The following is a 24,702-nucleotide window of genomic DNA, read 5'->3' as shown; positions in this document are numbered from 1 at the left end:
GCGGAGCATTCGCAATAAGGTAGATGAATTAACAGCGCAGATAGATATTAACGGTTATGAGATAGTTGTGATTATGGAGACATGGCTGCAGGGTGACCAAGGATGGGAACTGAACATCCAGGGGTATTCAATATTTAGGAAGGACAGGCAAAAAGGGAAAGGAGGTGGGGTAGCGTTGTTAGTAAAGGAGGAAATCAATGCAATAGTGAGGAAGGATATTGGCTCGGAAAATCACGATGTGGAATCTGTATGGGTGGAGCTAAGAAACACCAAGGGGCAGAAAACGTTGGTGGGAGTTGTCTGCAGGCCCCCAAACAGTAGTGGAGATGTAGGGGCGGGCATTAAACAGGAAATTAGAGACGCATGCAAGAAGGGTACAGCTATAAACATGGGTCACTTTAATCTACATATAGATTGGTCAAACTAAATTAGTAATAATACTGTGGGGGAGGAATTCCTGGAGTGTGTACGTGATGGTTTTCTAGACCAATACATTGAGGAACCAACTAGAGAACAGGCGATCCTAGACTGGGTATTATGCAATGAGAAAGGATTAATTAACAATCTTGTTGTGCGGGGTCCCTGAGGGAAGAGCGACCATAACATGATAGAATTCCTTATTAAGATGGAGAGTGAAGTAGTTGAATCCGAAACTAGGGTCCTGAATCTAAATAAAGGAAATTATGAAAGCATGAGATGTGAGTTGGCTATGATAGATTGGGGAACTTTACTAAAAGGAATGACGGTGGATAGGCAATGGCTAATATTTAAAGAACATGTGCAGGAATTACAACAATTATTCATTCCTGTCTGGTGCAAAAATAAAACAGGAAAGGTGGCTCAATCGTGGCTTACAAAAGAAATTAGGGATAGTATTAGATCCAAAGAGGAGACATATAAAATTGCCAGAAAAAGCGGCAAGCCTGAGAATTGGGAGCAGTTCAGAATTCAGCAAAGGAGAACAAAGAGATTGATTAAGAGGGGAAAAATAGAGTATGAGAGTAAACTAGCAGGGAACATAAAAACTGACTGTAAAAACTTCTATAAATATGTCAAGAGAAAAAGATTAGTGAAGACAAATGTCAGTCTTACAGTCAGAAATGGGGGAAATTATAATGGGGAACAAAGAAATGGCAGAACAATTAAACACATACTTTGGTTCTGTCTTCACAAAGGAGGACACAAATAACCTCCTGGAAATGTTAGGGAACCAAGGGTCTAGTGAGAGGGAGGAACTGAAGGAAACCAGTATTAGTAAAAAAAAAATAGTGCAAGGGAAATTAATGGGGCTAAAGGCTGACAAATCCCCAGGGCCTGATAATCTACATCCCAGAGTACTAAAGGAAGTGGCCCTGGAAATAGTGGATGCATTGGTGATCATCTTCTAAAATTCTATAGACTCTGGAACAATTCCTACAGATTGGAGGGTGGCAAATGTAACCCCACTATTTAAAAAAGGAGGGAGAGAAAAAACAGGGAATTACAGACCAGTTAGCCTAACATCAGTAGTGGGGAAAATGCTGGGGTCTATTATAAAAGATGTGATACCAGAACACTTAGAAGGCATTAATGGGATTGGACAAAGTCAGCATGAGTTTATGAAAGGGAAATCATGCTTAACAAATCTACTGAAGTTCTTTGAGGATGTAACTAGTAGAATAGATAGGGGAGAACCAGTGGATGTGGTGTATTTGGATTTTCAGGAGGCTTTTGATAAGGTCCCACACAAGAGGTTAGTGTGCAAAATTAAAGCACATGGGATTGGGGGGGAATATACTGGCATGGATTGAGAATTGGTTGACAGACAGGAAACAGAGAGTAGGAATAAATGGGTCTCTTTCCGGGTGGCAGGCAGTGACTAGTGGGGTACCGCAGGGATCAGTGCTTGGGCCCCAGCTATTCACAATATATATCAATGATTTGGATGAAGGAACTAAATGTAACATTTCCAAGTTTGCAGATGACACAAAGCTGGGGTGGAATGTGAGCTGTGAGGAGGATGCAAAGAGGCTCCAATGTGATTTAGACAAGTTGGGTGAGTGGGCAAGAACATGGCAGATGCAGTATAACGTGGATAAATGTGAGGTTGTAAAAACAGAAAGGCAGATTATTATCTGAATGGTAATAGATTGGGAAAAGGGGAGGTGCAACGAGACCTGGGTGTCCTTGTACACCAGTCGCTGAAAGCGAGCATTCAGGTGCAGCAAGCAGTTAGGAAGGTGAATAGTATGTTGGCCTTCATTGCAAGAGGATTTGAGTACAGGAGCAGGGATATCTTACTGCAGTTATACAGGGGCCTTGGTGAGACCACATCTGGAGTATTGTGTGCAGTTTTGGTCTCCTTATCTGAGGAAGGATGTCCTTGCCATGGAGGGAGTGCAGCGAAGGTTTACCAGACTGATTCCTGGGATGGCAGGACTGACGTGTGAGGAGAGATTGGGTCGACTCGGCCTATATTCACTAGAGTTTAGAAGAATGAGAGGGGATCTCATCGAAACATATAAAATTCTAACAGACTAGATGTAGGGAGGATGTTCCCAATGGCTGGGGAGTCCAGAACCAGGGGTCACAGTCTCAGGATACGGGGTATGCCATTTAGAACCGAGATGAGGAGAAATTTCTTCACTCAGAGGGTGGTGAACCTGTGGAATTCTCTACCACAGAAGGCAGTGGAGGCCAAGTCATTAGATGTATTCAAGAAGGAGATAGATATATTTCTTAATGCTAAAGGGATCAAGGGATATGGGGAAAAAGCGGGAACAGGGTACTGAGTTAGACGATCAGCCATGGTCATTTTGAATGGCGGAGCAGGCCCGAAGGGCCGAATGGCCTACTCTTGCCCCTATTTTCTATGTTTCTATGTTTCCCCACAGTACGACACTTGTTTAGGAGGCACATTAAATTGTGTAGATGCAAGCAGGAATTTACAAAGGGATATAGGCAGACTTGGTTCAGTTCCAGATAACTGCTGTTTCCTAATGACACAGCAAAGAGTGAATTAAAGCAAGTGTAGTGGGTTAATATACTGTCCTTTTATGTCCGTGGTTTTGAATCCAGCCCAGACTGATGAGATGAAAGTTTCCCCTCTCTCTGACCAGCTATAAAGGGTCTGTTGAGGGAATCTCTACCCAGGTCCCATTGGGCACAAAGCTGATAATTAAGCACACTTTGGTGTTAAATTCCCTTTTTTTCCGGAGATTAAGAGTCCATCACAGGGACACTGTACATGGCCTGTAGAGCTAGGAGACTTGAAGGGCTAAATGACCTTTTCATGTTCCATGTTTTTGTGGGAAATGGTGTCCCGATTTGGTCATTGAAATCCTGTTGTGAAAACAGCACAAGGTTGATCTCTAGCTTCAGAAAGTTGAGTTGTGAGGAAAAATTGGAAAAACTTAAGTCTATTCTTCCTTGAAAGGAGGAGACATGTATAAGATATTAAATGGCATAGAAAGAGTAAACACACCTCCCTACTTCAAATGAAAATGTCAGTAGGAGAAGGGGACACAGGTTCAAATAGGTGAAAGGGAAATCTAACACCTGATGCCAGAAAGTTCTTCACACAAAGAGTGATCAACACGAGGAATGAACTTCCAGATAGAATAATGGAGGTGGAAATCCTGGAATCATTTAGAAACCAATTAGATGTTGCAATGGAAGGAAAGTGTGGGTCTTTCTAGCTGGATGGATAAAGATGAGCTGAATGGCCTTCCTCGCCTGTAGTTATCTGGTGATTTAAGAAGCAGTTGGGGTGCAGCGATTGGGAGGGGTGAATTAGAATGGGTCAAAGAGCAGGTCCCATGGATTATCCACCTGGTAAACCTGAGCTACACTGGCTGGTGCACTCAGTCCTTGCACTGGGGGTCAGAAAACTGTATTAAAAACGTGTTATTGGGCACCATTGATTTCCCTCAATTTGATGAGCACAAACATTTAGAAATAACTTGCTTTTCATAACCTCAGGACATCCCAAAGCGCTTACAGTGAAGTACTTCTGAAGTGTAGTCATTGTATGCAGGAACTTCATTTAGTTTTGCAACTTGTGTTGGTGGTTTAAAAGTTTACTTTTTGTGAAAATTGAATGTTCAAAATTGAAAATTGAGAAGCACATTCTGATTTTTCCAGAGTTCGCTTGTGAAATCTGGTTTCCGATGGGGTATTTGCTGGGGTTTTTTTTTTGGGGGGGGGGGTTACATTTTGAGTGCAGGTTCCGGCTATGATTAGCCAGCTCTCCTTGGGTCCTGCTTCTCAGGTTACCAAAGGTTCAGGTGTTGCAATCGGAAATGTTGGGTGGAGGTGGGAGGAAGAAGCTTGAGATCTCCATCGGGAGAGAACTGGACCCAGACAACTAACGTCAAGTCTTTAAACGGGAAAAAAAACAAGTTGTTGGAGTTTAGAAATCTCAGGATCAGCTGCTGTGGGAAAGAAGCAAAGTTTCCTTTTGTTAATTTCAGTCGGTAAGTTTCACCCGGCGGCTCTCGGTGTGTTTGCACCAATTGGAATTACCTGGGATTCAGGAATTGAGGAAACTCAGTGTTCATTCCGTGCGCGGCCGAGATCACAACCGCTCTTTAACAGGAACCAAAACTTCAAAAAACAAATCAAAAAGCCAAGAACTTTCTAAACCTGCCTTTTTTTTAAAGGTTGGTCCAATCTCAGGTTGGCCATTGACCTCCTGGGATTTTCTTTCAAAATAAGAGTCGCGATAGACAACGCCGAGAGCCCCGCCAATCCTGTGATCAAATTCAGGGTTAATCAATAATTAGACCTGCACTCTTTAAAGTGTGAGTGTGTCTCTGGGTGGGGACAGTGTCTGTTCATATTTGTGTATGTGTGTGGCGGTAGTCTCCCGGTAGAGCCTCTCCCTCCCTCCAGCACCCTCACTTATGAGGGGTTTTGATATAGTAAATAAGGAGAAACTGTTTCCAGTGGCAGGAGGGTCGGGAACCAGAGGACACAGATTTAAGATAATTGGTAAAAGAGCCAGAGGGGGAGATGAGGAGAATGTTTTTACACAGCAAGTTGTTCTGATCTGGAATGCGCTGCCTGAAAGGGTGGTGGAAGCAGATTCAATAATAACTTTCAAAAGGGAATTGGATAAATACTTGATGGGGAAAAATTAGCAGGGCTACGGGGAAAGAGCAGGGGAGTGGGACTAATTGGATAGCTCTTTCAAAGAGCCAGCACAGGCACGATGGACCGAATGGTCTCCTTCTGTGCTCTATGATTCTACCATTTTGAAGAAGAGCAGGGGAGTTCTCCCCGGTGTCCTGGCCAATATTTATCCTTGAACCAGCATCACTTAAAAAAAACAGAATGTCTGGTCATTTACCTCAGTGCTGTTTGTGGGATCTTGCTATGTGGAAATTGGCTGTTGCATTTCCTACATTACAACAGTGACTGCACTTTAAAAGTATTTAATTGGTTGTAAAGCGATTTGGGAATTTTCTCCTCTCCACAGACCTGCTCAAACCAGCATTTTCTGTTTTTGATTCAGATTTCCAGCATCTGCAGTATTTTGCCTGCAGTTTTAGTGTCCTGTGTCGCCACAGAGGTGGCCTGAGAATTGGTAACCAGTCAGTCCTATTCAGGCACAGGCCTGCTGAACACGTTTTAATTACTTCTTGGACGTTCACAGTGAAATGTGTAGAATGATTTTCTCTTGTACAATTTTTTTTTTGCTAGTTTTTCATTCTGAAGATTCCCTGTCATGATTGATAGTTTTATTGACATTCGGCAGGTTGCTGTAGTATTGGATTAGACTGAGCCAGTGGCTGTGCGGGCCCCTGGGTGCTGGCTGCCTTTCGCCATTTCAGTTAACTGGTCCTTCATCGCTTCATTAGCAAGTTATTTAACCAAGGGAGGCATCACCTGCCCTCACCGAACTACCAATGCATTTCCTGCGGGAATCACTGGAGACTCATTAGGAGCAGCATCTCTGATTGATGCCCTCCCATCCCCCCTTTACCCTGAGGTACTGAGGCTAATTATGATGCCACGGTTATTAAAGCATTTTTTTTTACATTAAATACAATTTTTTTTAGAACTTTCTGGAGCTGGGAGGAAATTAACATCGGAGAAGGTGAATTCCGTATAACTTGTGGGATCCTTGCAGCAACGTTTTGAAGGTGGAGCTTCCGTGTATCACAGTGACCGTTGCAGGGATCGCCCCGGAACGCACAGGCACGGGATCACTTGTGTCAGTCCAGACAAAGGTTCTATCAGCTGCCGTGCTGCACAGCTGAACGTCTGGAAGGTTCTACCAGAGTTGATTGACGTGCTTGACTGGCTTTGGACCTGTTGGGGATCTGCAATGTTCAGAACTATTTAACCTGAGTTTCACAAGGACCGGAGGACAGCTCGATTGGAGTGGTTCAGCTGCGGTGACTGTCGATGCTGCGATGGAGGGTCCGCTGCATCGTCTAGCCTTCTCCCTGCTGTGTCTACAGGCTGCTGGCAAAAGCTTAGCTCAATTTCATGTTGGTGAGTTATTTTCAGAGCTTTGAGGGGAGGTGCAATGGGGCCAGTCTCTGCAGGCCTGGTCAGGGCTCATTTTAAAATGGAATGGAGATTTTGGGATCCAGTATACGAGTAATTTGAGACATGACGTGTGGTGGGTGTAACAGGCTCGGGAGGAACAGGAGACTTTGGACCTATGGTTCCCAAAGCTCTCCACCACTGGGGGTTTTCCTCGCCTCATGTCTGGGTCTGTTGTAGACTCATTGATAGAGATTGATTACTATGATTACTCCATTGTCATCGTGACTACCAGGTCGGTAGGTGGTGAACTAGATGGACTTTGGTCTTTTTCCGGCCATGTTCCTGTGTAATCCGACCAATGGTTCAAACTTGGGGAAAAGGTGCAATGTTTTTGTATCATTCAAGGTGAGTTATGGTCTCTGACCCAGGTCATGACGTGACTGGTGGGTTCAGGCTGTTGCCCTCCCAAGGCCCCATGCAGTGAGGGTGAGGGTTGATATTTTGAATGTGCCGTGGACTAGTGGAGTGCAGGCTCGGGCCTGTAACTCATCCATATTAATGATATGGTGCAGTGATGAGGCACCAATGGAGACATAAGGCTTCCCCATGGGAAAGAAGCCATTAACAGAGTGACCTTTGACCTGTGCTGTGTTCATGATGAGATCGGTTTCAGTGGCATTTTACAAGCAAGGTCAAGGATGAGATGAGAGTATTTGTCCAATCAAAGCTCACTTCTCCATTATCTTCACTCTCCCATTGGAGCCCCTCCCTCTCTCTATGCAGCAATGAACCTCGATGGGCGATTGGGGTTACTGAAAAGATGAGCTTCAAACCCTAGATGAAATTACAAACTCTCCGACAACTGCACCCCCTCCGTGGGTCAGCTGGCAGAGGACCTGACCAGTGAGTTACTGAGCCAGTCAGAGCAGGAAGGGCCTTGTTCATTCCGTGGACTGTGCTGAGTTATACGATCGGTTGTTGGCTGCTACAATCAGCCGAGGGTCTCTCTCTCCTCTCGGCCCTGCATGTGGACAAGCCTGGGCTGTGATGCCTCCTCAGGTTTAATTGCCTGCTGCCACTCAATGTCGAAAGCTCACACATGAAGGAGTACCGGAGGGTGACTGGCAGTGTGGAACTGCTGACACGAGTCAGCACCTTCAGGACAAGAGGGGAGTAAATTGTTGGGCGAGGGAGCTGGAAATATTCTGCTGTATTTTCATAAGATTTACTTAAACTACAAACAGAGGCAGCTCTTTATCTGGCTTCACGTGGCCCATATAAAAGGTCCAGGGGGAGTCTGCTGGAACTTTGAACTCAAATACTTTCACTCTCGCTCTTGAGGCTGTTGCCTGTGTTCAGTGTTTTATAGTTTAACAATTTAAAGCAACATTTCCTGAAACTGCACAGACCAAGAACAGCTGAGTCTGATTTGACTAAACCAGTTTCAGCTTCTCTGAATTCCCCAGAGGACAAATTCTCTTTGGAGTGACTCAGCTGGAAATAGACTCCGGTGGAGGTGCTTGTCTGTGCAATCATTGATTCACTGTGGGACCTCCCCCTTTCTAACTTGTGAAAACAACTTTCAGCGAGCCAAAGCAACAGAGGACTATCATTGAATAAAATGTTTCTTGGTGTTCAGCACAGAAATAATGTGTTGGTACATCACTTGCATTGATAAACCGTCTTTAACATAAAATGTCCCAGAGAGGTGACAGCTGTGGTGAGAGAAGGGTTGGGGGAGTTGACCCCAGATTAAGACGAAGAGATAGGCTTGAAGGAGAGTTTTGGGGAAGGGGGGAGAGGGCGTGAAGGGGAAGAGTTTAGGGAGAGAGAGCGTGGGGTTGATGGGGCTGAAGATTGTCACTGAAATGGGGGATACAAAGGATGAGAAGGGTGGGGGACGATGATGGAGGAGTGGGGAAGGGGGACGATGATGGAGGAGCGGGGAAGGGACGATGATGGAGGAGCGGGGGTGGGGGACGATGATGGAGGAGCGGGGGTGGGGGACGATGATGGAGGAGCGGGGGTGGGGGACGATGATGGAGGAGCGGGGGTGGGGGACGATGATGGAGGAGCGGGGGTGGGGGACGATGATGGAGGAGCGGGGAAGGGGGACGATGATGGAGGAGCGGGGAAGGGGGACGATGATGGAGGAGCGGGGAAGGGACGATGATGGAGGGGTGGGGGACGATGATGGAGGAGCGGGGAAGGGGGACGATGATGGAGGAGCGGGGGTGGGGGACGATGATGGAGGAGCGGGGGTGGGGGACGATGATGGAGGAGCGGGGGTGGGGGACGATGATGGAGGAGCGGGGGTGGGGGACGATGATGGAGGAGCGGGGGTGGGGGACGATGATGGAGGAGCGGGGGTGGGGGACGATGATGGAGGAGCGGGGGTGGGGGACGATGATGGAGGAGCGGGGAAGGGGGACGATGATGGAGGAGCGGGGAAGGGGGACGATGATGGAGGAGCGGGGGTGGGGGACGATGATGGAGGAGCGGGGGTGGGGGACGATGATGGAGGAGCGGGGGTGGGGGACGATGATGGAGGAGCGGGGAAGGGGGACGATGATGGAGGAGCGGGGGTGGGGGACGATGATGGAGGAGCGGGGGTGGGGGACGATGATGGAGGAGCGGGGAAGGGGGACGATGATGGAGGAGCGGGGGTGGGGGACGATGATGGAGGAGCGGGGGTGGGGGACGATGATGGAGGAGCGGGGGTGGGGGACGATGATGGAGGAGCGGGGAAGGGGGACGATGATGGAGGAGCGGGGAAGGGGGACGATGATGGAGGAGCGGGGAAGGGGGACGATGATGGAGGAGCGGGGAAGGGGGACGATGATGGAGGAGCGGGGAAGGGGGACGATGATGGAGGAGCGGGGGTGGGGGACGATGATGGAGGAGCGGGGAAGGGGGACGATGATGGAGGAGCGGGGAAGGGGGACGATGATGGAGGAGCGGGGAAGGGGGACGATGATGGAGGAGCGGGGGTGGGGGACGATGATGGAGGAGCGGGGAAGGGGGACGATGATGGAGGAGCGGGGAAGGGGGACGATGATGGAGGAGCGGGGGTGGGGGACGATGATGGAGGAGCGGGGAAGGGGGACGATGATGGAGGAGCGGGGGTGGGGGACGATGATGGAGGAGCGGGGGTGGGGGACGATGATGGAGGAGCGGGGAAGGGGGACGATGATGGAGGAGCGGGGAAGGGGGACGATGATGGAGGAGCGGGGGTGGGGGACGATGATGGAGGAGCGGGGAAGGGGGACGATGATGGAGGAGCGGGGGTGGGGGACGATGATGGAGGAGCGGGGAAGGGGGACGATGATGGAGGAGCGGGGGTGGGGGACGATGATGGAGGAGCGGGGGTGGGGGACGATGATGGAGGAGCGGGGGTGGGGGACGATGATGGAGGAGCGGGGGTGGGGGACGATGATGGAGGAGCGGGGGTGGGGGACGATGATGGAGGAGCGGGGGTGGGGGACGATGATGGAGGAGCGGGGAAGGGGGACGATGATGGAGGAGCGGGGGTGGGGGACGATGATGGAGGAGCGGGGAAGGGGGACGATGATGGAGGAGCGGGGAAGGGGGACGATGATGGAGGAGCGGGGAAGGGGGACGATGATGGAGGAGCGGGGAAGGGACGATGATGGAGGGGTGGGGGACGATGATGGAGGAGCGGGGAAGGGGGACGATGATGGAGGAGCGGGGGTGGGGGACGATGATGGAGGAGCGGGGGTGGGGGACGATGATGGAGGAGCGGGGAAGGGGGACGATGATGGAGGAGCGGGGGTGGGGGACGATGATGGAGGAGCGGGGGTGGGGGACGATGATGGAGGAGCGGGGGTGGGGGACGATGATGGAGGAGCGGGGAAGGGGGACGATGATGGAGGAGCGGGGGTGGGGGACGATGATGGAGGAGCGGGGAAGGGGGACGATGATGGAGGAGCGGGGAAGGGGGACGATGATGGAGGAGCGGGGGTGGGGGACGATGATGGAGGAGCGGGGGTGGGGGACGATGATGGAGGAGCGGGGGTGGGGGACGATGATGGAGGAGCGGGGGTGGGGGACGATGATGGAGGAGCGGGGAAGGGGGACGATGATGGAGGAGCGGGGGTGGGGGACGATGATGGAGGAGCGGGGAAGGGGGACGATGATGGAGGAGCGGGGGTGGGGGACGATGATGGAGGAGCGGGGGTGGGGGACGATGACGGAGGAGCGGGGGTGGGGGACGATGATGGAGGAGCGGGGGTGGGGGACGATGATGGAGGAGCGGGGGTGGGGGACGATGATGGAGGAGCGGGGGTGGGGGACGATGACGGAGGAGCGGGGAAGGGGGACGATGATGGAGGAGCGGGGGTGGGGGACGATGACGGAGGAGCGGGGAAGGGGGACGATGATGGAGGAGCGGGGGTGGGGGACGATGATGGAGGAGCGGGGAAGGGGGACGATGATGGAGGAGCGGGGAAGGGGGACGATGATGGAGGAGCGGGGGTGGGGGACGATGATGGAGGAGCGGGGGTGGGGGACGATGATGGAGGAGCGGGGGTGGGGGACGATGATGGAGGAGCGGGGGTGGGGGACGATGATGGAGGAGCGGGGAAGGGGGACGATGATGGAGGAGCGGGGAAGGGGGACGATGATGGAGGAGCGGGGGTGGGGGACGATGATGGAGGAGCGGGGAAGGGGGACGATGATGGAGGAGCGGGGGTGGGGGACGATGATGGAGGAGCGGGGGTGGGGGACGATGACGGAGGAGCGGGGAAGGGGGACGATGATGGAGGAGCGGGGGTGGGGGACGATGATGGAGGAGCGGGGGTGGGGGACGATGATGGAGGAGCGGGGGTGGGGGACGATGATGGAGGAGCGGGGAAGGGGGACGATGATGGAGGAGCGGGGGTGGGGGACGATGATGGAGGAGCGGGGGTGGGGGACGATGATGGAGGAGCGGGGAAGGGGGACGATGATGGAGGAGCGGGGGTGGGGGACGATGATGGAGGAGCGGGGGTGGGGGACGATGATGGAGGAGCGGGGGTGGGGGACGATGATGGAGGAGCGGGGAAGGGGGACGATGATGGAGGAGCGGGGGTGGGGGACGATGATGGAGGAGCGGGGAAGGGGGACGATGATGGAGGAGCGGGGAAGGGGGACGATGATGGAGGAGCGGGGAAGGGGGACGATGATGGAGGAGCGGGGAAGGGACGATGATGGAGGGGTGGGGGACGATGATGGAGGAGCGGGGAAGGGGGACGATGATGGAGGAGCGGGGGTGGGGGACGATGATGGAGGAGCGGGGGTGGGGGACGATGATGGAGGAGCGGGGGTGGGGGACGATGATGGAGGAGCGGGGGTGGGGGACGATGATGGAGGAGCGGGGGTGGGGGACGATGATGGAGGAGCGGGGGTGGGGGACGATGATGGAGGAGCGGGGGTGGGGGACGATGATGGAGGAGCGGGGAAGGGGGACGATGATGGAGGAGCGGGGGTGGGGGACGATGATGGAGGAGCGGGGAAGGGGGACGATGATGGAGGAGCGGGGGTGGGGGACGATGATGGAGGAGCGGGGAAGGGGGACGATGATGGAGGAGCGGGGAAGGGGGACGATGATGGAGGAGCGGGGGTGGGGGACGATGATGGAGGAGCGGGGGTGGGGGACGATGATGGAGGAGCGGGGAAGGGGGACGATGATGGAGGAGCGGGGGTGGGGGACGATGATGGAGGAGCGGGGAAGGGGGACGATGATGGAGGAGCGGGGAAGGGGGACGATGATGGAGGAGCGGGGGTGGGGGACGATGATGGAGGAGCGGGGAAGGGGGACGATGATGGAGGAGCGGGGGTGGGGGACGATGATGGAGGAGCGGGGAAGGGGGACGATGATGGAGGAGCGGGGGTGGGGGACGATGATGGAGGAGCGGGGGTGGGGGACGATGATGGAGGAGCGGGGGTGGGGGACGATGATGGAGGAGCGGGGAAGGGGGACGATGATGGAGGAGCGGGGGTGGGGGACGATGATGGAGGAGCGGGGAAGGGGGACGATGATGGAGGAGCGGGGGTGGGGGACGATGATGGAGGAGCGGGGGTGGGGGACGATGATGGAGGAGCGGGGAAGGGGGACGATGATGGAGGAGCGGGGGTGGGGGACGATGATGGAGGAGCGGGGAAGGGGGACGATGATGGAGGAGCGGGGGTGGGGGACGATGACGGAGGAGCGGGGAAGGGGGACGATGATGGAGGAGCGGGGAAGGGGGACGATGATGGAGGAGCGGGGGTGGGGGACGATGACGGAGGAGCGGGGAAGGGGGACGATGACGGAGGAGCGGGGGTGGGGGACGATGACGGAGGAGCGGGGAAGGGGGACGATGATGGAGGAGCGGGGGTGGGGGACGATGACGGAGGAGCGGGGAAGGGGGACGATGATGGAGGAGCGGGGGTGGGGGACGATGATGGAGGAGCGGGGAAGGGGGACGATGATGGAGGAGCGGGGAAGGGGGACGATGATGGAGGAGCGGGGGTGGGGGACGATGATGGAGGAGCGGGGGTGGGGGACGATGATGGAGGAGCGGGGAAGGGGGACGATGATGGAGGAGCGGGGGTGGGGTGACTAGTTGTAAAATCTATGCACCAAGTGTTGCACCCTGGAACTTAATAAACGTTTTTCATTGACCTTTCAATTTAATCGCTGATTATCTTGTTCCTCCTCTGTAGGAGCCACTGATTGATGTTGGGGAGCAGTCCAACAGCCAATGGCTGCCCTCCAGTAGCAACCCACATAGCCACTGTTAGTAGGCTATTTGACCATGGGGGCATCATAGCTAACCCTGATCTTGTCCTCACCCAGAGGTTGCTGAACACCAATCAGGAGCATCAATCCTGGCTGTGTGTCTCTACACCACCAGGGAGACTGAGGCCAGTTGTAACTCTCCTATCCCGAGCCCAGCTGTGATCAGATAATGGAAAACGGCCATTCTTCAAGTGACAGCAGAGGCTGACACCGTCTTCCCAGACACACCTCTGGGTAGTGATCAGGAGGGGGATTCCGTGTCAGGTTATCTTTGATCATTGTGCCCTTAATATCAGTTTAGCTCAGTGGGTCGCATTCTTGCCTCTGAGTTAGAAGGTTGGGGTTTGGGTTCCACCCCAGAATTTGAACCCATAATCCAGGCTCTCGCTCCCTGAGGGATTGCTGCATATTTCTATGAGACGTTAAACTGAGGCTCCATCTGCCCCCTCAGGTGGACGTAAAAAATCCCATGAGAATATTCAAAGAAGAGCAGGGAGTTTTCCCCAGTGTCCTGGCCAATATTTATCCCTCAACACATCACTAAAAAGAGATTATCTGTTCATTTATCTCATTGCTATTTGTGGGATCTTGCTGTGTGCAAATTGCTGCTGCGTTTTCCTACATTACAACAGTGACTACACTTCAAAAAGTACTTCACTGACTGTGACCTGCGTTGTCACGATTTGAGGGTGTGAAAAATGCTTCATAAATGGAAGTTCTTTCTTTAATTTGACTGTTGGGGTTTCAGCAGTCCTTGTTATTTTGTAATGTCTTGTCACTTGATGGAATCCTGAAGTACCTTTTAATTACCATCAGTAATTAGTGTTACACAATGTGTACACAAGTCACAACATGTGGTATTTGCACAGTTTATAAATACCAGTGCACACTTACACATGCGTGTGAACTCTTTCCAGCAGGTGTCATTGAGTACCAATCTGTTTGTAGTTCTGCCAATCACTGCTCCAGCATTAAACTATTTTTTGAAAAGAGATTGTGATTTAAGTGGATTTCAGGGCTCCAGTTCCTGATACTGAGTTGACATTGAAATATCAGATTATTGTTGAAACTCCTCCCCCGTCCCAAGGCAGCGGGGCTGGGTCACTGTCCAGCTGCTCGAGAATTTGCAGAATGTTTCAGCATAGAAACAGGCCATTCAGCCCATCGAATTTGTACCAGTATATTTCTCCATAAGCCACCTAGTCTCATCCCACTCTCCTGCTTCCTCCCCACACTTTTTTTTAATATTCCTCACTTTCAAGTCACAATCTTACCTTGACTTTGTCTTTTTGTAGTTTTCTTAAATTTGAACCCTCTGCTAACCTTGAAAGTGTTCCAAATTTATTTTATCTGTACCATTTATGCCCCGTTTACTCCCATACAGTATCCTCTCACTGCCTTTCAAGGTGAAAGAGCCCGTTTCTTATCTTTCCCAGTTCTCTGACACTAGTACAAAAAGGCTTGTGCTTCTCCAAGAGGTAATAAATCTAAGATAGTCACTAATAAATCCAATAGGGAATTCAGGAGAAACTTCTTTACCCAGAGAGTGGTGAGAATGTGGAACTCACTACCACAAGGAGTGGTTGAGGCGAATAGCACAGCTGCATTTAAGGGGAAGCTCGATAAACACATGAGGGAGAAAGGAATAGAAGATTATGCTGATCGGGTGAGATGAAGTAGAGTGAGGAGGCTGATGTGGAGCATAAACACCAGCATAGACCAGTTGGGCCGAATGGCCTGTTTCTGTGCTGTAAATTCTATGTAATTCCTCTCAACTCTCTCTCCCTGCCTTTATGTTTCTCTTGGTGTTGGTGAGTAGCAGTTTGTTTCGCGATGACCTGGTTTGCTAATCTCTCCGTCTCCAGCTCTCCGTTTCTTTCTCACATCTTTGCCGTCTGAGTCTCCCCATCCCGACCAGCACCGTCTCTGATTCTCCCCATCCCAACCAGCACCGTCTCTGATTCTCCCCATCCCAACCAGCACCATCTCTGAGTCTCCCCATCCCAACCAGCACCGTCTCTGAGTCTCCCCATCCCAACCAGCACCGTCTCTGAGTCTCCCCATCCCAACCAGCACCGTCTCTGAGTCTCCCCATCCCAACCAGCACCGTCTCTGAGTCTCCCCATCCCAACCAGCACCGTCTCTGAGTCTCCCCATCCCAACCAGCACCGTCTCTGAGTCTCCCCATCCCAACCAGCACCGTCTCTGATTCTCCCCATCCCGACCAGCACCGTCTCTGATTCTCCCCATCCCGACCAGCACCGTCTCTGATTCTCCCCATCCCAACCAGCACCATCTCTGAGTCTCCCCATCCCGACCAGCACCGTCTCTGATTCTCCCCATCCCGACCAGCACCGTCTCTGATTCTCCCCATCCCGACCAGCACCGTCTCTGAGTCTCCCCATCCCAACCAGCACCGTCTCTGATTCTCCCCATCCCAACCAGCACCGTCTCTGATTCTCCCCATCCCAACCAGCACCGTCTCTGAGTCTCCCCATCCCAACCAGCACCATCTCTGAGTCTCCCCATCCCAACCAGCGCCGTCTCTAAAGGTTTCTCTGAGAAATAAAATATATTTTCTTCAAATAACAGCTTTCCCAGAGGCGGAAGTTAATTGATGTTTAAAGCAGGCTCAGGAGGTGGTGAGTAAACAACTGAGAATGTTTGCTGGCCCTGTTGGTGATTATTGGTTAATTATTACCCAATGGTGGTGTGAACAGGAAGTGGGGGATGGACTGATGCTTGCTCTGTATACGGTGCCTAATGAAACATGAAGAAGGCAAGAGTGAGGTGGCTGAGAGGATTACTCACTAACCAGGCCCAGGCCCAGGCCTATAGGTCTGCTGGCTTATAGTGTCAACTGGAGGGGAGGGGGGAAGATGGGGAAGGGGTGTAACCAACTGTAAAGGGTTGGAAGGGGAAATTGGGGCAGTTCTGGGAATTGGAGCTGGAGAGGAGGAAAGGAGAAGGTTTCATGATCCATGCCAAGAAAACAATAACTGCCCAGGGAGGAGATGTCTCCATTGCTCTCTTTCCCCCGTCCTCGGTGATTGTCTATATGAACCAGGCCAGACTGATCTGTTCAGTGCTCACAACAGGCCTTTAATTACTGTCTGTGATGGTGATGAGTGAAATATAATAAATTTGTGAATTATCGTGTAACTGTGTGTCGCATGATTCTGGCACGATCTTCAGGGTGCACCTGTTGCTATCATAATGGGTCTTGGCTCTAATCGGAGTTTTGCACAGCCAGTGCCAACTTCATTATATCACCGTCACTGGCTTTACAAAGCCTCATTTTCCAGTTTCCCCCCGCCCCATTTTATAGGTTTTAGTTCAGCAGTCTGGGGCGGGGGGGCAGTCAGAAGCCCTGCTCCCAGGTGCAGTCTGGGGGGGGGGGGGGGGGGGAGAGTCAGAAGCCCTGCTCCCAGGTGCAGTGGGAGAGTCTTTGCCTGATAAATTCATGCATTTTTGTTTCTGCACCTGCTCCACCGACATTTGGCACAAGTTCTGACACCTTGGTCTCGATTTTAAAAAGTGACCTTGTAACAGGTATCGGAAAAGAGAGCTGTGCTCTTTTTGTTTCAAATTTCTCCAAAGATTTCCTCCCTCCCAACTTGACGCTTTGACCTCTATTGGGGTCCGTTTCCCTGGGTTTAAGTTGTCCTTTGGTACTTTGTACAAGTGGCCCAGTGCTAGCAGGGTATCAAACATTATAACCTCACCTCGTCTTCCCATCATCGACACGCACGGAATTCCAGTGGGGTCACTGAATCGCGAACAGGACTGGGAACCCCAACTTTTTCTTCTCTAACTGGGGGAGGAGACATGGGGTACATGCTGAGGCGGATTGTTAAACCCCGACCACTGCACCAGCTGGGATTGGGCACCTCGGCATAGAACTGGGGGTCTCCTGGCCTGTGGGGTTCGGAGTCTGAGCCCGTACAGTGATTCACGGTTTGCGTGAAGTGTCCCTTCCGAGGTGGATCCTCCCGTGTGGGAACCAGATGTCGAAGGTCTTTACTTTCTAGAGTACCTTGTTAATTTAACATCCGAGAACTTTGCCCTCCCAGTTTCAACTGGCTTTCACCTTTGACCAGGAAGTGTTCTCACTGATCATTTGTTCATATCGATGTTGTATTTATTTGGAAACAAAATTCCTTTGATTTTTTTTTTGCCACAGGGAATTCTACGACAAGCCCGAATTTCACAACTGCGCCTGGATCAGAAGTACCAGTAAGCAACATTCTCTCTTCCTTTTGGTTATACCTTGCTGATTGGTTCTGTGTCGGGACTGGTTACTGGTCGTGTGTCGATGACCTTCATTCTTGGTGCATGGGGTGATGGGTGGGCTTCTACCAAAGACGTCTCCCTCACCTCCTGCCTTCCTAGAGAGTTTGTAATCTCAGCCGGACCATCACCGGGGAGGTGTGGATCAGAGACCGGGTTGGACAGTTACCTTTGGGCTGCCCTTGTGCCCCTCCTAGTATCTGCTTGTAGAGTAGCAGTAATGGCGTCCAGACACGGGCCTGACACTGCCCTCAGACGGTGAAGGGGTGGAGGAGATGGGAAACATTCTGCCGTGCCCCCAGAATAGGATGGGGTGAAATATCTCTTCCCTCCTTGCGGCCTAACACCTTCAGGGGAGAAAAATTGGAAGATGTGAGTAATTTGGGCTCGCTGATGTGAGAATGGGAGTAGCTGCTGACCGTCCCTTAACTGAACTGCGTGCGTTGACACTATTTTAACAGATTGCTGCCATCGTGGCTCCGTGCGTGATCGGTGGCGTGCTGCTCATCATCATCATCCTCGCCGTGGTCTTCATAAAGCTGAAAGGAAAGCGCAGAGAAGAGGGGACGTACAACCCGAGCCGGCAGGAGCAGATTGGGGCCCGGACGCAAGTCAACCACGGCCTGAAGCTGCCGCCGGAGGAACGCCTCATCTAGTCGGCAACCCCCCCCCCCCCCCCCGCAGCTGCCTCCGCCATGGTAATACCGCGGGGCCATCCAGACCACTGCTGACTATTAGTGTAATTAGCTGGGAGAGCAACGATGCCGACCGTCGCTTGGAGACCGTCGTTAATTATGAGGGAGATTCCGTGACCTTTGCCATTTTACTGATTTGTTTTGTTGTAAGGTTAAATGCGAAGGATATTTAGCAGGGAGCTGATTACAGGACAAAGTATTTCCCTTTTTACTTTAATGTTTTCAGTCGAGTACCTCGTCCATATTGAAATGATCCAGTTACACTGCACTGCTGCTCCACGGGCGCCTCTGGGTCGGGTGGAATCCCTCAGACACGGCCGGCTAAAGTCAGCCCCCCGACTCCGAGTGCTAAGCATTGCCCCACCAATACTGAACCCTCGACAGTCCGGCTGCCCTGTCAGCTGCTGGACGTGAGGCACTCGATCCTGCGGAATGGAGACGGGTGTTCGGGCAAATGTTTCCGAGGGGTTTCCAATCCGAGATCAATTTTATTTTTAAAAATAGCAAAGGTGTTCAGGAAGGAAGGAGGGGAGTTGACTTGCACTGTAACTGGATCTGTGTAGAAGATGCTCTAAATTAGGAAGAGACCCAGAGCGATCCCCAGGAAGAAGAATGCTCTCCCACAATTATCTTTACATTGCAGTGAAACAAGAATTGTTCCTCAGCAATGTAACAACTCAGCTATCCCCCTGTTATTCTCCCCCCCACCCCTCCGTTTTTCCTGTTATTCTCCCCCCACCCCTCTGTTTTTCCTGTTATTCTCCCCCCACCCCCCTGTTTTTCCTGTTATTTCCCCCCACCCCCCCCATTCTCCCGATTTGTACCAATGTAAGGACTCTCTTGAACTTGTCGAATAATGTCGACGGGCTACTACTTCCTGTTATGATGTCACAGATTTCAGTCACGCTGGTGTTGGTGACGTGATGAAGACCTTTTGCTGCCTTCACTGTAATGTAATTTAAAAGAATGTTTAAATTAATTTTTAGATTGTATTTTTAACAAAACCTTGTGCTGTAAACTGCTCGCGCCGTCTTGGAAACACTGGGATCTAGGGTTTACCCTTGTCTTGCTCAATAACCTTCACTAGACATTGCAGTGTAATGAGCTTCAGGATACGAGGACTCCCCCGGTCTAGGGGCTGGTTTCTTGTCACCTTGTTTCCTGCCGCAGTCTCATTATGTGGCTAACGACGGACTCTGTGGTTATTTAACCGAGTGGATCGTCTATGGTGAAACTTGGAAGATGTGTTTTATAGTCAGAGGATGGGTGAGAAATCAATATGGGCACAAATAATTTGGAGAGATTTGTGAGAGATATGCTTGAGACAGAAAGGTAAATGTTAGTGTCTTCCTGATTGCTTCAAATTTCCCAGGAAACATCATGTTTTTATTTTGTGTGGCGGATCTTGATGTAACGGTCTTACACTAGATATAAAACATTTATATATAAAACTAGCAAATCTCCCTGAATCACAGTAAGTTGGAGGATGTGCTGTTTTATAAAGGCAAGGAACATCATATCGTGTCTCTTCAAGGCTATAAAGTCTCATTGCTGTTAAGTAAACACTAGATCAGTTGATATCAAGGCCAAGAGGCTGCTGCTGTTAAGTAAACACTAGGTGAGTTTATAGAGACATCAATTAAGAGACTACAGACATTCTTGCTCTGGTATTTTATGTTCCTTGAGAGTTCCTTTGTTTTGTTACACACTTTAAAAGTGTGAGATAGAAATTTATATTAACATTGTGGACAGTCTATAATCTAATGTATCGTAAGTCTTATATCTGCACGCACTTCCTGTCTAGAAAACTGCACTTCCTGTTGCCATGTTTTTGTCGCACTTTAGTGCTAGTTTTTCCCATTTTAAATTCTTGCATCCTAATTTATAACAGAAACAGCCGATGTTAACTTGTCACATTGTAATTCACCTTCTCACCAGGCTGGTGCTGTAACGTCTCGCCCAGCTCCTCAGCCTGTACTTCAGAGAAACTATTATGCTCAAATTGCTGTGAGTTTTGCTATTTAATCTTTATAATACTTTAACTACTAATAATGACAATGTTGACTTTAAATTAGGTGTGTGAATCCTGCTCTCGTTCTCCCCGACCCTCTACCTCCGCTTCACCTGAATACTACACGTGGTCTTAACTCCGGTGTGCAATCTTGTGGGAAGTTAACAAGTTTCTTAGATTATGAAACAAAAGCCGGTCCATGTGTCACCAATCATAGTTATGGATGGGACCAGGACCAGAAAAAGCTGCTGTGGCTGATAGCCGGAGATTGTGCACTGGGTTTGGGTAAACTTCCCAAACCCGAGTGCACAATCCTAGGATAAATTTCCCCACCTCCACAGTATAGTCCCAGGAGGACTATCAGCTATCATGTGTTTTACTAAACAAAAGGGAAGAGATTGTGGAAATTTATCCATGGACTATGCAGTAAGCTTGGATAGCGAAGTTAAAATCATACGACGCCTGGAGCAGTAAGATGGCGTGATGCCTGCAGTAGTAAACTGGGGCGATGAGTCGGCCCCTCAAGTTGGTGCCACCATTTTCGCTAACCGTGGCAGCTCTTTTCGATCCCAATTCCATACCCCAGTGACTATCTCCCAAGTAATGAGATTGACAAATGATCTTTAGTGCAAATCAGCTTTTTATTCTCAAAGGGGAAATAATTTTTTAAAATTGCATGCGTTAACAGATGGGGTTCAGTTAGTTCACACAGTATTCCAGTTGGTTATACTAATATCTCACACAGGACAGTCTGACAGATAATTTCACTGAGAGTGCTGCACCGTCGGAGGTGCCGTCTTTCGGATGAGACGTTAAACTGAGCCTCCGTCTGCCCCCTCAGGTAAAAGATCCCATGGCATTATTCAAAGAAGAGCAGAGGAGTTTCCCCTGGTGTCTTGGCCAATATTTATCCCTCAACCAACATCACAAAACAGATTATCTGGTTGTTATCACAATGCTGTTTGTGGGAGCTTGCTTTGTACAAATTGGCTGCTGTGTTTCCTACATTACAACAGTCAGTACTGTTCAAAAATACTTCATTGGCTGTAAAGCATTTTGGAATATCCTGAGGTTGTGAAAGGCGCTATATAAATGCAGGTCCCTTCCTTTTTGTTGCCCTTTAATTGAACATTTCCTTTGTGAGTGTTGCTGCAAGTTATCAATCATCACATATTGGGGCACCATCACCCCAGCTGGCCAGTGGCCGCTACTGTAGCACACAAAATATCTGACCTTCACCAACCACCTGGCATTATAACTAAAAATGTTATTTATACACTGGCAAAGCTCATTGGGTGAGTACCCTACGTCCACTCTGGGTCCATCTGGTGCATGTCACTCTTTTTTAAATTTAGAAAATTCAGAACTATATTGGCCTAATTTGAAAGCAGCAATCCCCTCACAGCTTCAGCTCATCTCACCAAAGTCTGGTCCAGGAAGCTGTGTTGGACAGAGGTTGAAGGGCAAATCAAAGATCTCCCCTTTAAGTCTATCATCACTCGTTTTTTAGAGGCTTCAGCTCAGTTTCTCTGCATATTTAAAAAAAAACTTTGATGATGATGATGATGTGCGGCCCAATAACGACTGTGTGGCTCAGTGTATTAAGGGATATACGAGGGCAGCAACTTACTGTCAAGGCCACAAAGTAAAGATTTCTACCAACTTATTCAAGGTCTTATTCAATACTTAGTTAAGCAGGGACACGCCCCAACCATTGAAAACATTGCTATACCTTTAGTCATTTGCTAGGATTCAAATCTCTTTTTAAGCTCTGAAACTTTTCTTGGGGGTGTAATGTCCGGATCTTTGTCAGAAGTGGGTGCCGCTGACTCTGACTGGTGCACCTCACTCTCCTGAGACACCGTTTCGCCTGTTGGGCTCCCATTAGTGGGGGTGGGGGTGTGGGTGATGGGTTCAGAGAGGGCCTTGCTCGCTTTGCCCTGATCTTTCAACTCGGTTTTGCCATAGACACTGCCATATTTACCCAGGGCCCTACCTGGCGAGGGGGGCGATGCGCGGACATTGCCTTTTATGGTGTCAGCCTTCTGCTCCCCAGCTCGGGCCTGAAAGTAGCTCAGCGCTGACTGCAGGCTGGGAGTTGCGCCAGGTGTAGGAGCAGGTGCAGAGTCTGGGCTTTTTGCTCTTTCGGGACAGCTGGCCTCTGTACGCGAAGCCTGCTCTGTAGGCCCCATTTCCTGACCACTGGAGCTTTCCTCCTTCATATCTATTCCTCCATTGCCTTCAAAAGCCTGGGCTGTCAGCCTATCTCTTAGCCCTGCAGCTGATGTTTTAGGAGTTGTTGGTGGAGGAGATTGTTCAGTGTTGTTGGGCTTGTGAGGGCTACTCTCAGTGTACTTTACTGGACTTGTGACATGATCCACCTCCACTTCTTGTCCTTTGAGGTTCTTGTATTCTTCTGTAGAAGGTTTCAGGTTAAGGCCATCGATCTGTAAAGGTGCACCGAGGGAGACTGACCCGTCATTTAGGATTTCATTTCTGGCCTCACTCGCCTGTAGTTGAGAATCTCCATTTTCAGCCACTATTCCACTGGGCTGGGCCGGGGAAGATCCTTTATCCCAGTGAATCCCGCTACACTTTTCATTGGCTTTGCCAGATGGTGAACTGGATGAAGATTCGTCCATCGGTCCAGGGTCCTCTGAATTACAGTCGCTCGGAGTGTCGTGTTTCAATGATTCCGCCTCAGGAGACGCTATGTTTTCATCAGGACTGTTGCTTGAGAGACTCTCTGAATCTCCAAGGTCTGGTTGGCTGTTGGACACTGAGGACAGGCCTGATGTTTCCTCCAGGGAAGCTGAAAGGGACTTGACACACTCTGCAGAACCATCGAAACCCCACATCCTGGGCCCCACTGGCTCAGACTCTCTTCTGCTCTTGTAGTTCAAGTCCTCCTCGCTGGGGTTGATGTCTTTGATCTGCAAACATAAGAACAATAAATTAGTGAGAGATTTATCTCCTCCAATCTGAAGGTTTAGGGTGGACTTCAAGATGAGAAATGTCGACCCTGGGGCGGAGGGGGAATGAGAAATACTTTGGGCTCCTAAGTATCAGCATCAGGCGTTCCTCGGTCAGCAAGTGCATGGGTTAGAAACAGAAATAAACACCATCCACTACATCAGCTGTATATTTTGTCTCAAAGAAAATAAAATCCTGAACAGGAGCGCTGTGTATTTATACAGGTCTCAGAAACATCCCCGAGCACTTCACACACAATAGTAGTGCCATATAAATAAATGTGACAGCTATTCAACACACAGCATGATCCCACGGATAGCAATGTGATAAACACGCACACTATATCTGGGGACAGTAGTGTAGTGTTTATGTTACTGGACTAGTAATCCAGAGGATCAGAATAATCCAGAGAACATGAGTTCAAATCCCACCACGGCAGTTTGAGAATTTGAATTCACCTTAACAACAGTTTTTTTTATTTCCAGATTCTTTTTGAGTGAAAGTGACCAGGAAGCTCCCGGATTGTTGCAAAAACCCATCTGGTTCACTAATCTCCTTTAGGGGAGGAAACCTGCCGTCCTTACCCGGTCTGGCCTATATGTGACGCCAGTCCTACATCACTGTGGTTGACTCTTAACTGCCCTCTGAAGTGGCTGAGCAAGTCCCTCAAGGGCAACTAGGGATGGGCAAATAAATGCCGGCCTTGCCAGCGATGTCCACATTCTGAGAATGAATATTTAAAAAGAAATGACCAGTTGATCTGTTTGGGTAATGTTGATAGAGGTATAAATGGATCTTTTAACATCCACCTGAGAGGGCAGACGGATTTTGGTTTAACGCCACATCCGAAAGACGGCATCTCTGACAGTGCAGCACTCCCTCAGTACTATACGGGAGTGTCAGCCTGGATTATGTGTTCAAGTCTCTGGAATGGGCCTTGAACCCTCGACCTGCTGACTCAGAGGTGAGAGAGTGCTACATTAGAAGTACACCAGGAGTCGGCGGCCAGGCCCCTTTGAAGATGAAGCTGGTTTCTGGGTTTAGGGACCGACCCGCTGGGAGTAAGCAGGCCCAGCAGGATCGATGTTCAAGGCCTCACCCTGCGGATGTCCTCCATGGAGTCTAAGTTGAAGAAGTCCAGGCTGCGGGTCCCGTACAGAAGCCCCTTGTCGTGCACTGTCTGGGTGCTGAGCGTGTCGAAGATCTCCCCCAGCAGGTCCATGTCCTCGTTCTCCAGGAGGCTGCAGTCCATTATCTCATCATCAATGGTGTCCAGTGAGGTGTCCAGGCCGTCCTCCCCACTGGCTGATCTACACAAGCAAAGCAAATCCTTTACAGCAAAACAGAGGCTCCTGTGGATCCGTTATATTAGGGCCTGACCAGGGAACGATTCCACATTGGGACCTTAAATACCTCACATGGGGTCAGGCGAAGCAAACTGTGAAAATAAATAGTTGGGATGGCTCAGCGGGCCT

General features: G+C 50.5%; 3 protein-coding genes across 4 annotated transcripts in view; 1 reads left to right on the top strand and 2 right to left on the bottom strand.

Moving 5' to 3' along the window:
* LOC137304372 (coiled-coil domain-containing protein 159-like) overlaps window positions 1-4,593 on the bottom strand; it is a 39,473-nt gene extending 34,880 nt beyond the window's left edge. Inside the window, exon 1 of the mRNA XM_067972942.1 lies at window positions 4,504-4,593. The gene's annotated coding sequence lies outside the window, so the exon portion shown is untranslated. The remainder of the gene's footprint in view (window positions 1-4,503) is intronic.
* Window positions 4,255-19,760, top strand: crb3a (crumbs homolog 3a). The gene is made up of 4 exons (XM_067972952.1): window positions 4,255-4,454; window positions 6,042-6,480; window positions 17,442-17,494; window positions 18,010-19,760. The coding sequence occupies exons 2-4, from the start codon at window positions 6,399-6,401 to the stop codon at window positions 18,202-18,204; spliced, it is 330 nt and encodes a 109-aa protein (XP_067829053.1). The 5' UTR covers window positions 4,255-4,454; window positions 6,042-6,398; the 3' UTR covers window positions 18,205-19,760.
* A 1,116-nt stretch (window positions 19,761-20,876) lies between these two features.
* LOC137304366 (DENN domain-containing protein 1B-like) overlaps window positions 20,877-24,702 on the bottom strand; it is a 47,436-nt gene continuing 43,610 nt past the window's right edge. For both annotated transcript variants that reach the window (XM_067972931.1, XM_067972932.1), the window contains 2 exons: window positions 24,327-24,537; window positions 20,877-23,187 (listed from right to left, as the gene is read on the bottom strand). In XM_067972931.1, the coding sequence (XP_067829032.1) occupies window positions 22,000-23,187; window positions 24,327-24,537 (1,399 nt within the window). In that variant the 3' untranslated portion in view covers window positions 20,877-21,999. The remainder of the gene's footprint in view (window positions 23,188-24,326; window positions 24,538-24,702) is intronic.

This window comes from Heptranchias perlo, chromosome 37, assembly GCF_035084215.1.
Source record: "Heptranchias perlo isolate sHepPer1 chromosome 37, sHepPer1.hap1, whole genome shotgun sequence".
NCBI classification, from domain to species: domain Eukaryota; kingdom Metazoa; phylum Chordata; class Chondrichthyes; order Hexanchiformes; family Hexanchidae; genus Heptranchias; species Heptranchias perlo.
Note: the sequence above shows the minus strand (reverse complement) of the source record. Positions and strands in the feature narration are given on the sequence as shown.